General features: G+C 35.7%; 2 protein-coding genes across 3 annotated transcripts in view; one reads left to right on the top strand and one right to left on the bottom strand.

The window, feature by feature from the left end:
- The window catches only part of nom1 (nucleolar protein with MIF4G domain 1), a 13832-nt gene extending 6627 nt beyond the window's left edge, over window positions 1-7205 (top strand). Inside the window, exons 7-11 of one of the 2 annotated variants that reach the window (XM_015377440.1) lie at window positions 168-289; window positions 422-554; window positions 3625-3756; window positions 3845-3954; window positions 6715-7204. In XM_015377440.1, the coding sequence (XP_015232926.1) occupies window positions 168-289; window positions 422-554; window positions 3625-3756; window positions 3845-3954; window positions 6715-6892 (675 nt within the window). In that variant the 3' untranslated portion in view covers window positions 6893-7204. Of the gene's footprint in view, window positions 1-167; window positions 290-421; window positions 555-3624; window positions 3757-3844; window positions 3955-6714 lie in introns of both variants that reach the window. The other variant, XM_015377441.1, reaches the window with a different exon arrangement.
- Window positions 7206-11695: 4490 nt separating this feature from the next.
- The window catches only part of mnx1 (motor neuron and pancreas homeobox 1), a 5304-nt gene continuing 4733 nt past the window's right edge, over window positions 11696-12266 (bottom strand). The window contains exon 3 of the mRNA XM_015377460.1: window positions 11696-11999. Within this exon, the coding sequence (XP_015232946.1) occupies window positions 11709-11999 (291 nt within the window). The 3' untranslated portion in view covers window positions 11696-11708. The remainder of the gene's footprint in view (window positions 12000-12266) is intronic.

A 12266-nucleotide genomic window follows, 5' to 3' on the forward strand; every position in this document is an offset into this window, starting at 1 on the left:
TATATAAAACATAAAGTCATCCACCCAATCCTGCATATATAAAACAAAAAAAGGAGGAGGTGAAAAATCCTAGTCATATTATTTGACAGTCATGTAAATGCTAACAGTTAACACAATGCAATCTAAAATATGCATTAAAAATTCCAACATTGTTTTTTTCCCTTCAGTTCAGCCAAAAAGTATTAGAGCTGGCGAGGAAACAGAGGATGAACACTGAAGTCAGGAGGAACATATTTTGTGTTCTTATGACCAGTGAGGACTACCTGGATGCATTTGAGAAATTGTTGAGGTGAGTTTCAGATCAATGTTTTTACATTAATCCCATTTGGGTTAAATGCTTCAAGCAAACTTAGATCTCCTAATTTTCCAGTAGTTTAGTTCACTTAAAGCTTCTTTTTTTTTCTGTGAATCTCCTGTGAAGAATGGGTCTAAAGGACAAGCAGGAGAGAGAGATTGTCCACGTTCTGATGGACTGCTGTCTGCAGGAGAAATCCTTCAACGCATTTTATGCTGTACTTGGAGAGAAGTTCTGCTCCCAAGATCGACGCTTCCAGGTAAGGGGGTAACAATACTCTAAGTGTTGGCCTAGTGGTCAGAGCAGTGCGCTTGTGCTCTAAGAAGGTTGCAAGTAGCAGGTTTGATCCCCACAGCCTGCACTCCCTGAGCAAAAACCCTTAACCTCACACTGCTCCCCAGGCGCCACACAATGGCAGCCCACTGCAGAGAGTGAATTTCCCCATTGTGGGACAATCAAGGGATTAACAAACATTCCTCTGATCCAAATCGTCATCTTAAGAAAGAAGCCTTTAATTCAAAAACTATAACCTATGACCTATTTTCATTTTTTATAAATGAATCTGAATTTTTTGCTTTAGATCCCTTTAAGAGTCTAGAAGTAAACAGTCAAACTATATGTGAGTTCCTTTTTTTGTGTGTTAATATAAATGTAAAAATTGACAAAGCGGCGTAGTTTGTAATATCGCCGACCTTCATATCGTCATCCAAACAAAATGATGACATAAGATCCTGCTTAAACTGGGGGATTAGCACCTATCAAGAACGCCCACAGTACATAAAATATCATGCATAGTTACTTATTAATGTAGTTACTGTAATAAGTGTCTGATAAGGGAGTTTAGGAAAAAAAAAAAGGTTATGGGTAGCTAAGGGAAACGTATTTATTTTTTGCAAGTTTTGTCGTATTATATTGATTTAGGAGTTTTTATTAGCAATATGATTTTCATTAATGTTTTTTTTAAGTAGACAGTTTTTTTATGTTCTGTTAGTGAATTTCCAGATGTTTGGGATCTTTGTGGGATGCCTTTTTAGTTGCATTTAAACATACAAATAGTGTTAGATAAATAATGACTTTCAGGTTTAAATGACCACCCAGTTTGTGTTTGTGTGCGATCCGATCGCGGCCTCCATTTCACCTCTTCAGCGTGAGAGACCCCGACACCTCTGGCTCCTGATTTGAGGGCAAACAATGGGACTGAGAGAGCACACCTCCTACATTACTACCATGTAGGCCTGCAGCTCATATCAGAGCCCAGAGAGCATTGTCCTCATCAAAGAGCTTTAAATGGAGCTGCTGGGAATGTTTGCGCTTTGTAAACTGGATGGACTTACAGTTTCTTAGAGTTAATCTTTTGCCTCTAATGATGTTCAGGTTTAACTCTCACGTCTCAGGGAATTGTGAGAAGTTGTTTGCACATGAAAACATCTGCAATAATTTATTGGAGTTTTCTTAGATGCAAAATAAAGATATTATTGGTTTTGTTTTTTTCTTAACATTTCGACAGATGATAAGTTAATGTTGGTGATAAAAAAAAAAAGTGAAGGGAAACATTTGCAATCATTCTTTTACATATCTTCCTGCATTTTCTATTTTTTTTTTTTGTTTAACTTTTTTGTCCTTTGGGCTTTGTATCCCTTTTTCCTATTCCTGGTTCGTTCTACCATTTCCTGCAAACATGTTTTCATTCTGTCTGGACCGTTCTCACCTTGGATTGAAGCATTTCCTGCTCATGTGTTTTACCATTAAGTATTTAACAGTCAAATATTTTAGTTAAAATTTAAAAGGTTAATGATGAAAACTCTCAAACAAATGTATAACTTTATTTAGTTGTGCATTATTTCAAAGGTTTTTTTTAAATCCCATCTTTTTTCCACAGCTTGTGGTTCTGATCACTGCTTGAGTCATTTAGCTCTTGTGAATTGTGAGAATATATATGATCCCTTTATCAGACCAAAACAACTGATGAATATTTCTATACTTGTAGTAGTGTTACTAAAATAAGCCTGTAGATAAGTAGGGATCCATTATAGAAAGTCACTTTTAATCTGGTGTCAAGGAAGGTTTAAAACCTCTCCCAGTTTAGTATGAGTTAACCAATGGTCAGTAGTGTCATTTTATAGTTCTATGTTGGTGCAATCAGCCTAAGATGCTTAAGCTTGTAATGTTGATTGTTTGAAACACCGGGAACCCAGTCTTATGCTATAACCTGCTTTGTTTTGTTTTGTTTTTGTTTGTTTTTTTTTGGTCCCTTAGAGCCACTGTACTTTACACTGTTCCTTATCTTATTAGCATATTAATGGAAACATTCTCTGAAGAGAAAAAGTGTTTTTACCGAAAGGTAAACAAAAAAACAGCTATGGTTGCGGCATTTTTTGTTATATTTTGTAACCTTTTTCTAAGAAATGAAGCTTCTCCATTAACTTCTTATCCATAATCATATTATCTGTAAAAATGAGATTTACATACCTCACTGTATGGGGAAAATGTTTTCTTTTTATTTCAGATACTAAAATAGAATTAAATTTACTCATATGTCAAAGGAATTAGATGCATCTTTTTATCTGTAGTTCTACTGGAGCTTTTGTCAGTTAAATTTGAGGTGAGCATTTTCAGTCAGTCTGTTTTTTTTAATCTGCTCTTAAAACACATCATTTCTCTGTTGCTTTTGACTCAGTTTGAAATATATATATATATATATATATATATATATATATATTATCTTTCATTTATTCATTTTTACTGTGCAATTTAGGCATGATTGAAATTTTTAAAGTGTTTTATAAGTGGAGTTGTATTGTATCATGTCCTTTGGGCATTTAAATCGTTTTTTTCTAGAGCCCTCTGGTCTTCAGGAAGCTTAAAGCTGTCCAAAGTTTGCTTAAAACTCAAACAGTACCTGTTTAGTGATTTTACTTGCAAACTTAACTCCTCTAAAAAAAAAGTCAGAGTAGAGAAGGACTAAAAAAGCACATTGAGAGAATGCTGATGATGATTATTATTTAATTATTAAGAAATTTGTTGTTTTTTTTTAAATTATTATTTCCCTCAGAGCTACAATATGGATATTTGTTTGGTTTTCTTATGGAGCTAATTTGAAGGTAATTAAACTACGACTGAAGTTTTTGCACAAGACTTTATGTTCTGACCATATTCTGCAGACACAGTTTCTTTATTTTCTTTTAGTGTGTTTAGTACAGGTTGACTAAAAATGTGCTGAAGTCCCACCTGTGGATCTCACTTTTCCTACAGTTTACTGCTAAATGATGAAATGTAGGTAAATGTATTTTTTTTTTTTTATTTGCCAATAACCGTTTCTGCTTACCTAGATGACATTCCAGTTCTCCTTATGGGACAAGTTCAAAGAGTTGTCTAACCTTCCCAGTGGTGCATTTACCAATCTGGTCCAGTTGGTGTCTCACTTCCTTCAGAGGAAATGCCTCCCACTCTCCATCCTCAAGGTGACTCATTTGGAATGGACCACCATGTTTTGCTAGAAAATCAAATAAAACATGTCTCTTGTGCTTTTCTTTCTCGTTCCTTGTGCAGGTTATAGAGTTTGGGGAGTTGGATAAGCCCACAGTGCGCTTTTTACGTCAGGTGCTGATTAAGCTGCTGAAAGAAACCGAGCCCGAGGAGATAGCCAGCATATTTGGGAGGTGGGTTATTTTTATTTATTTGTTTACTTTTATTCTCTTTACACTGTTACAAGTACAGAGCAACCCATTTAACTCATCCCCTTTTGGGAGCAGTAGGCTGCCATTGTAAAGCGCACTGTGTGCAGTGTGGGGTTAAGGGTCTTGCTCAGGGACCCAGAGTGGCAGTCTGTGGGAGTGTGTGGGACTTAAACCTCCGACACCCAACACAATGCTCTAACCACTAGGCCACCACTCCCCTAAAAAAATGAGTTACAGACTTATATCTGACAAAACATTAAACATGCTACCATTTAGAGGAACATAATCACTACAATCATAACATGGTAGACTCTTAAAATCTGCACTTACAAATGTGTTCATACAACCTGAAATTCAAGTTTTTCATATTAGAACCAAAACATTTAATCTATTGTATTAGGATTCCATGTTTCAGGCAAATTAAAAGACTGGGCAAAGAGAACGAGACCAAGAATGTCAACAGTATTAACCTAAATATTGTTTTTAAATTCACCCTAACACTCATAAAGTCAGGGGGATACAGTAGATGTGTGGAAGGAGCAGCTCTGGTTGCATGAAATTGGGCTGAGAAGCAAAATGCTTTATGTGGCTGAAATGCAATAAGTCCACAATCCACATTATGAAACATGGTGGTGGTAGTATTATGCGGAGTTACCAGTTATATGCATTGCTTAGAGGGTACAGATGACATGAAAATCGGGAGGATGCAGATAGTAAACATATAGCCAGACCTAAAGTGTTCAATCAAAGCATATTTGTTAGATTGGTCTAGTCAAAGTCTAGACCTTAATCCAACAAGAAGTTGTAGCAAGACTTTAAAAACTGATGCAAACTGAGCTTGAAACAATTTGCAGACATGTTTCTAAATGCCCTGTTCTTGCTATTGTTAACAGAAGTTTTTCTTCAGGTGTAGTTCCTGCAAATTTAAAACATGCTGTGGTTCAACCCTTACTTAAAAAACCTGGTCTTCATCCCATATTTTTTTCAAACTATAGGCCGATCTCTAAGCTTTCCTTTTATCTCAAAAATGTTTGATAAAGTGGTGTATGATCAACTGATGACTTTTTTGGAAGAGCAGGATATTTTAGAGGTTTTTTAATATGTTACACAGCATTGAATCGGTTCTTTTAAGGGTTTTTATTGGTATTTTAGCTACAGGTTCTGGTGATTATGTAATTCTTGTTCTTCTGGACTTAACTGCTGCTTTTGATACAGTAGACCAGAAACTTTTACTGTCTCGTCTGGCACAGTGGATTGGCATCAGGGACACACCAGTGGGTCGGTTAAATCATATTTAGAAAACCAAACTTTCTGTGTCTCTCTTAGCAATTTGAAGTCGTCCTTTGCTCCCCTATTATGTGTGGGGTGCGACAGGGCTCAGTTTTCTGCCCACTTCTCTTTGCCCTTTATCTACTCCTGCTTGGCTCCATAATTCTGATGACAGCCAAATTTATATTCCATTAAGCAAAAAAGATGAGAAACCTATTAGCGTGCTGTTAGAATGCCTCAAAGACCCGGATGATCCTTAATTTTTTTTAAATTTAATGAGAGTAAGACACGGGTCCTGGTTTTTAGCGGCACATCTGATGTTCCCTCCATTGAACTAGTTTGTCTAGCTCAGCACAGAAAGTCAATCATGACAACCCTTGGTTCCAAAGTGGATTCTGATCTTAAATTTGACAGTAAAGAAAAATTTTCAATTAAGGCAGTTGGCCAAAATAAAGGCCATTCTCTCTAGAGATCATTTAAAGACAATAATCCACTCCTTCATCACGACCTGGCTGGATTATTGTAATTTCCTTTATCTGGGGGTTAGTGCCTCCAACATTGCTCAGTTCCAGAGAGTGCAAAACGCTGTGGCATGTCCTTTATCTAGCACTCGTAAAAATGAGCACATTACCCCCATTTTAGCCTCACTACACTGGTTGCCTTTACATTTTAGGGTTAATTTTAAACTTCTTTTATTCTTATTTTTTTAAATTGCTTCATGCTCCATCTTATCTTTCTGAGTTGCTTCACTTTCAAACACCCTCACGTTCACTCAGGTCAGCCGATCAGCTGCTTCTTGAGGTGCCTAAAACTGATAGGAAGCTTAGGGGGGATCGTGCTTTCTCTGTGGCAACTCCAAAAATTGTGGAATTACTTTCTAATTTGAATTAAAAAGTCTACCTGCCTGATTTTAAATTGCTTTGCCTTGGCTTTCGAAACTATTTATATTTAGCCTCTGATAAATTTCTTTAAATTATTTTTTATTTTAAAGAAATTTTTTTAAGAAAAAAAAATTTATTTTTACAAAATAAATGGTTCTGATTTTCATTTTCTTGTCTATTATGCTTTTATTTTATTTTATTTATTTTATTAATTTATGTCCTCTGAGTCTGTGTAATAGTTTTATGTTGTTTCATTGTACAACACTTTGGTCCTTTTAGAAATTTTAAAGTTCTTTATAAATAAAGTTGGATAGATGTTTAAAACTAGTAGAGGCAATGAATCATTTTCCTTAATCTTTATGACTATACATACTTTTGTGTTGGGATATCAGGAAAAAATAATCCCCAATTATAATTTTTTTTTTTTTTTTTGGAGTTGTAGCATGATAATGTGTTAAGTTCCTGGTCATTTAAACCACTATTTTGAATTATACAACAACTCAAATGACCTGAAAGCTTTTGGGAAATGTTTCTTCGTTGACACTTTGTGAAAGTCTGATAACAAATATCTCTGGTATCTCCATGTTATCAGGATTTCAGGGATTCCTAAGCTGGGGATGCTGCGAGAGGGATTGAAGCTTTTCATCAGTCACTTCCTGCTAAAGAACTCCCAGTCTCAGGGGTCCGCTGAGCATTTGGCACTGCTGCAGGAGCGCGCCCAGGTCGCCACCAAAGCTATGGAGGCTAAAGATGCCAAGCTCAAACTGTAAAACAGATCCAGAGGGCGTCCAGCCTTCTGAGGCAGGAACTAATCCTCAGAGAAGGACATAAAGACACAGTAGCTGTAAACATGAAGGTGTGGTTTTGGCAAGCAGGTCTGATGTCCACTTTTGGGGTCCTGCTACAGCAAACTAAAAATACTTTGCATTCTTTTATTTACCGGTAATAAAAAAAATGTTTAATATCTTTGTATATTTGCCTATAAACATGACAATATCTCTTTATTCTCTCCTGTCCTTATATTACAGCATATCTACCCTTTTACAGGCAGTGTACAGTCAGAGTCTGACTTTGTTATGTGTATACTTGGTATTCTTTCCAAAAAGAATACGCTAAAACGTTTAAAGCTTGCTTTTTTTTTTGACTGCAGCATTGCTTCCTCAGTGTTTACACGCCCTGATCAAATGACCGGGGCACGCTGAATATTGTCTGTCCTGTTTCTCCGCTGACACCAGTATATTTGCCACATGGTTCACATAGCAGAGTCATTCTGTTACATTTGATACTTGCTTCTATAAATTAGCTCTGCAGATGCCTGTATTGTTCTAAAGCAGGACGGGCAGTCAGGGGGGTCGGGAACTGGCCACCAGGGTCAACCAGATCAAATGTTTGTCCATAGTTCATAAAGCAGGCAGGAGCTAAAACGACATCTGATGGTTTTTCCATTAAAGCCGAATAAGATCAGGAAAAATATTTACACCTCTGGAACTTATTAACGTTTGGTCATGATGATACTACACCTGTCAGAAATGTTAACTGGGAAGGAAAAATTAGGGACATTTTAAAAATTTATTAGAAATAAAGTTCGGAAAAGTTAGCCCTGCTTATGTTTTAAAACCCCATTTACTCTCAAACACCATAGTTAAATTAACAATCTGGTTTCTGGTTGCGCACTACAGGTCTGTGTAGACCCGAGTGTGTGCCTCAGGGATCATCCAATGAGAGCCAAGTTCTGTTAAGTGATTGGCCGGGGGATGCTGAATGTTATGAGGTTTATCGCTGTTTAAAAACCACTGCACCTCTAGGTGACCATTTTTCTCACACACCTACCAACACATTCACATAATTATCTAAATGGAAGCAGAATTTACAAAAACATTTCCTTTAGCTTACATTTTAAATTAAATCCCAGATAGATACTTGATTAGATATCAATTAATGTATTTTTATTATTATTATTTTTTTTTTTGGTACCCTTTCTGTAAAACAAAAGTTTTCTGGCACATTTATGTGACCATATTTCCATAGAATACTAGAAATACCAAGATAGGAAACATAAGGTAAATGTTTTTAGAATAAACTGTTCATTCCTAATGTGGCAGTCTAACACAAAAAATGGCACTAAACTGTATTTGATGCAATGAAAAATTCAGGTAAAGGGTTTGCATTGTTTAGTTGCACTATTTTAGCATGAAAAGGCTGAACTGAAAAGGAAAAATATGAGATAAACTGTTGGTAAAAATAGATCTGTGAGCTCACTAATGCTTTTGTTTTACCTGCTGACCCTACGCTGAACTTTAGGTAAACCTGCTAAAGCAAACGGCTGAAGATAACCAAAAGATTACTCAGTAAACCTGCCGTTAATGGTGTGGAAATCTCTCAGCTGTTGCTGTGGATTAACAGTAATCACTACAGGAAGACAAATTATTTCTAAGTTGCCGCATTGCACAAAAAAACCAGGGCTTTGCTTTTAAAATCTCGTTTAAAATCAACCATTTCAGACCATATAAGGACAAAATAAAAAAGAATTCCAAAAGCAAATATTGAATCAGACATTACCATAAAAATTCATCCAGCTTGCTTTAGAGATAAATTGCAGCATGTGAAAAACACATAACACTGTTTTTTTTTTTTTTTTTGGCTTTTGCTATTTTGTTCTAGATCCTATAATCAGGATAAAATCCCGACACGATCTCATGCATCTGCTGACATAATCTGGGGTGTAATTAGCAGGAGGGTTATGACCCTCTAAAAAGTCTGAGAAGGCCAGTATAATACCCCAAGGATACCACATTATTATTAAGTTATAAAATTATTTTGCATGAATAATTGTTTTTTTTTTCTCTTTTTTTTTTTCCCCTGTACTTTTTACGCATTTTTCTAGTGTGTGGTTTTACTTTGAAAACATGATAAGGCAGACAGTTTTTACTGATTTTTTGTTGTTGCTCTAAAATCTCATATAAGATTTAGAAAGGTGCATCTGTTAAAGAGATGCATTAAGCCCAGAAATAACATTAGATTTCCCATCTTATCTGACAGCAGTTAGGTCTTTTTTATACTGTTTGCCTATTTATATTTATTGGTTTATATAATTTTTATTAAGAAATATCTATTTTATTATTATTTTATGAAGAGATATATTTTATTATTATTTATAATCCTCCCAACTTCACTATGGGTGGTCCTAGACAGGAGCCCCTATACTGGAGGTGAAATACTTATAATAATACTATATGATTTACTCTAACAAAGAAATCAAAGCTGATTGGCCCCTCAATCATATTTTGAATTATACATATAAACATGAACAAGGATGGAACAATGAGGGAGTAACACTTTTAGCTTAAACAATAGGGAGATTGGAACATAGTTTTCACACGCAAGAACAGAGAAATACAACCTGAAGCTCCACAGTTGCAAGAGGCTCTTTGCTTCTGTGGCTCACTAAACATGTCAAATGACGAAACATTGCACTGTTGTTTCGGTTCATTTATTTTTGTTCTGAAAAGTAAAAAAAAAAAAAAAACACTTGTCCCACCTGGGCCTCCTGGTAAATATGTTTTAGAACCGCCACTGTGATTAGGGCACTATGACTGTATTAAACAATACTGACACAAAATTGGGCAACACTTTTAATGCCCCCCTAATAGTTCACCCAAAGTCATGCAATAGGACAGTGCTTGCTTCTTTTTTTTTTTATTCTAGCTTTCCCATAAATACCCAGATGTTCATATTCAAATCCCTCCTTCACATGTATTTACTTTTTATCTGCATCCAGTAGGCTACCATAGAGAGTGTTCTGACCAGCTTTCTCACTGTGGAGGCTGCAGCGCCTCAGACGAGAAGAAAGTGAGCAGAGTGATGAGAACAGCAGAGAAGATCAGTGGGGCTCCTCTTCCTTCAATAAAAGACATTTCATCCCAGCACTGCATGTCCCGAGCCCATAACATCATCAATGACGCCTCACACCCCCACCATGGCCTGTTCTCCCTGATGCCTTCTGGGAAGCAGCTTTACAGCATTCAATGTGGGTCCAGCAGATTCTGCAACAGCTTCTTGCCCACTGCCTTCAGACTGCTGAACTGTTAAAAAAAAAAAAACTCTAAATCACTTCACAGACTCTGCATCACACTGACAACACCAAAATTCTGCATACTTGCACCATATATATTTAATGCTCTGAACTTCCATTCCAATGCCTTTTTGCAACATGTTTTTATTTTCTCCCGCACTGTTTACAATTGATCACTGCTGCACTTCAAGGAATGGAAATGTTCTGAAAGCTGTACAAAATGACATTTTGTTTTGTATACACTGTATACAAAATGACAAAAGTTGTCTAAGTCTAATTGTTAACATAATATACAGCCTTTTATATTCATAAGGGAAGAACTCCATCATCTCTGCCTGTCATTTAAGGTTCAGCCTTATATATTTAATTGCAGTATAAACTCTGGCAAAATCTGTTAAAAGTTTCTTCTTCACCATCTTGGATGATCAGATGTTATTGACTCTAAAACAAGCAAAACTAAGTTTTTCTTTAGTAATGTTTGTATTTCTTGGAAATTAGTTAACCAGCTGTGTTTTTAATATCAGAGTATATTTATTAGCAAACAGAATTAATCAAATCTTACAAGTGGATAGTTTTAGACTTCCCCATTAGTTTCTAAACTAACCTCATAGTTTTTTTCTTTTTATATTTTTTTCAAAAAACGCTTAAATAGATATTGCAATGTTTATAACTAATGATCTTGGAATCTCTCTAGTCTAGGAAACTGCATTCATGTTTCCCTGCCTATAACTGTTTAAAGGGTGCATTAATATGTGCCTATTCCCATTGTGGTGTGAAATGTTTCCTGTGTCTGACTGCCTGCTCGCTGTTTGCTCTCACTGCCCGTTTGCACAGATCCGACAGCGCTATTAACAGTGATTCCCATGACCCGAGCTGTCAGAGCAAAGAGAGGGAACACAAGGCTCAAACACCCCCAGTAAATCATGAATGAACCACTGTGTTTCTGTTAGAAAAAAAAGAACCCAACCGTTAACTGGATTTATTCTTTAATAATAAAAAAACTTTTTTTTTCCTTTACAGTATTTGCAGGAAAGGCTGAAGGATTATTTTCAACATGCATTTTATGAGTAGTTTATTGTATAAATACGTCATAGAAAAATATTTTTGCAGTTTCTGCATGTTTTTTCTGTTAGAAAAAAAATGAACCCAACCGTTAACTGGATTTATTCTTTAATAATAAAAAAACTTTTTTTTCCTTTACAGTATTTGCAGGAAAGGCTGGAGGGTTATTTTCAACATGCATTTTATGTGTAGTTTATTGTATAAATACGTCATAGAAAAATATTTTTGCAGTTTTTGCATTTTTTTTTTTTTTTTTGCAATATCTCAATAATTTCGACCCACTTTACAGATTCATGCAGTGTGGATGCGCATTTAAGCGCATCCACACTTTTTTTTTTTACACCAGAGTCGCTTTTTAAAGTTATTTTTATTGGAAAATGTTTGGATTACATGCTTATTTTTAACATATATATATATATTTTTTACATTTAATCTTCCCATATTCAGTCAGTTCAGTTAGGTTGCGGACTGACGTCACTGTTTTGATTCCGCTCTTCATCCGAGGAGCAATCCGAAGAGTTGTAGAGGAAATTGTCACCCTCATCGTCACTGTCCCTGAAGTCTCTTATCCTGCCATTTTTTGAATCTGTCTTGCTGTGAAAATCCGACTGATCGAGTCCGTCTGATTTCTCCTGGCCGCTCTTGTTTGTGCCTTTTAGTTTCTCCGCCTCCTGAGCGGCCTGCTCTTTGGCCTTCTTGCTCCTCTTCCATTTCATGCGTCTGTTCTGGAACCAAATCTTTACCTGATGGGAAGCAGATTCAATCATTTATCTGACTCAAGCATCAAAAGGGGCATAAATAAATAATCATTCTAGTATATTTTTAGTTCTCCGTTTTAAATCCATTACATTCTGAGTTTATTTAAATTTTTTACAATCTGTTATTTTTATTTTTATTTACAAAATTAAATGGATAAATATAAATGCAATAACCATTCACACCACTTTGCACTCGATTTGTGCTGGAAAAGACATAAAACATGTAATTTTAAAAAATTCCAAAATTATATA

Source organism: Cyprinodon variegatus, unplaced genomic scaffold (assembly GCF_000732505.1).
Source record: "Cyprinodon variegatus isolate N-32 unplaced genomic scaffold, C_variegatus-1.0 Scaffold154, whole genome shotgun sequence".
NCBI lineage: Eukaryota > Metazoa > Chordata > Actinopteri > Cyprinodontiformes > Cyprinodontidae > Cyprinodon > Cyprinodon variegatus.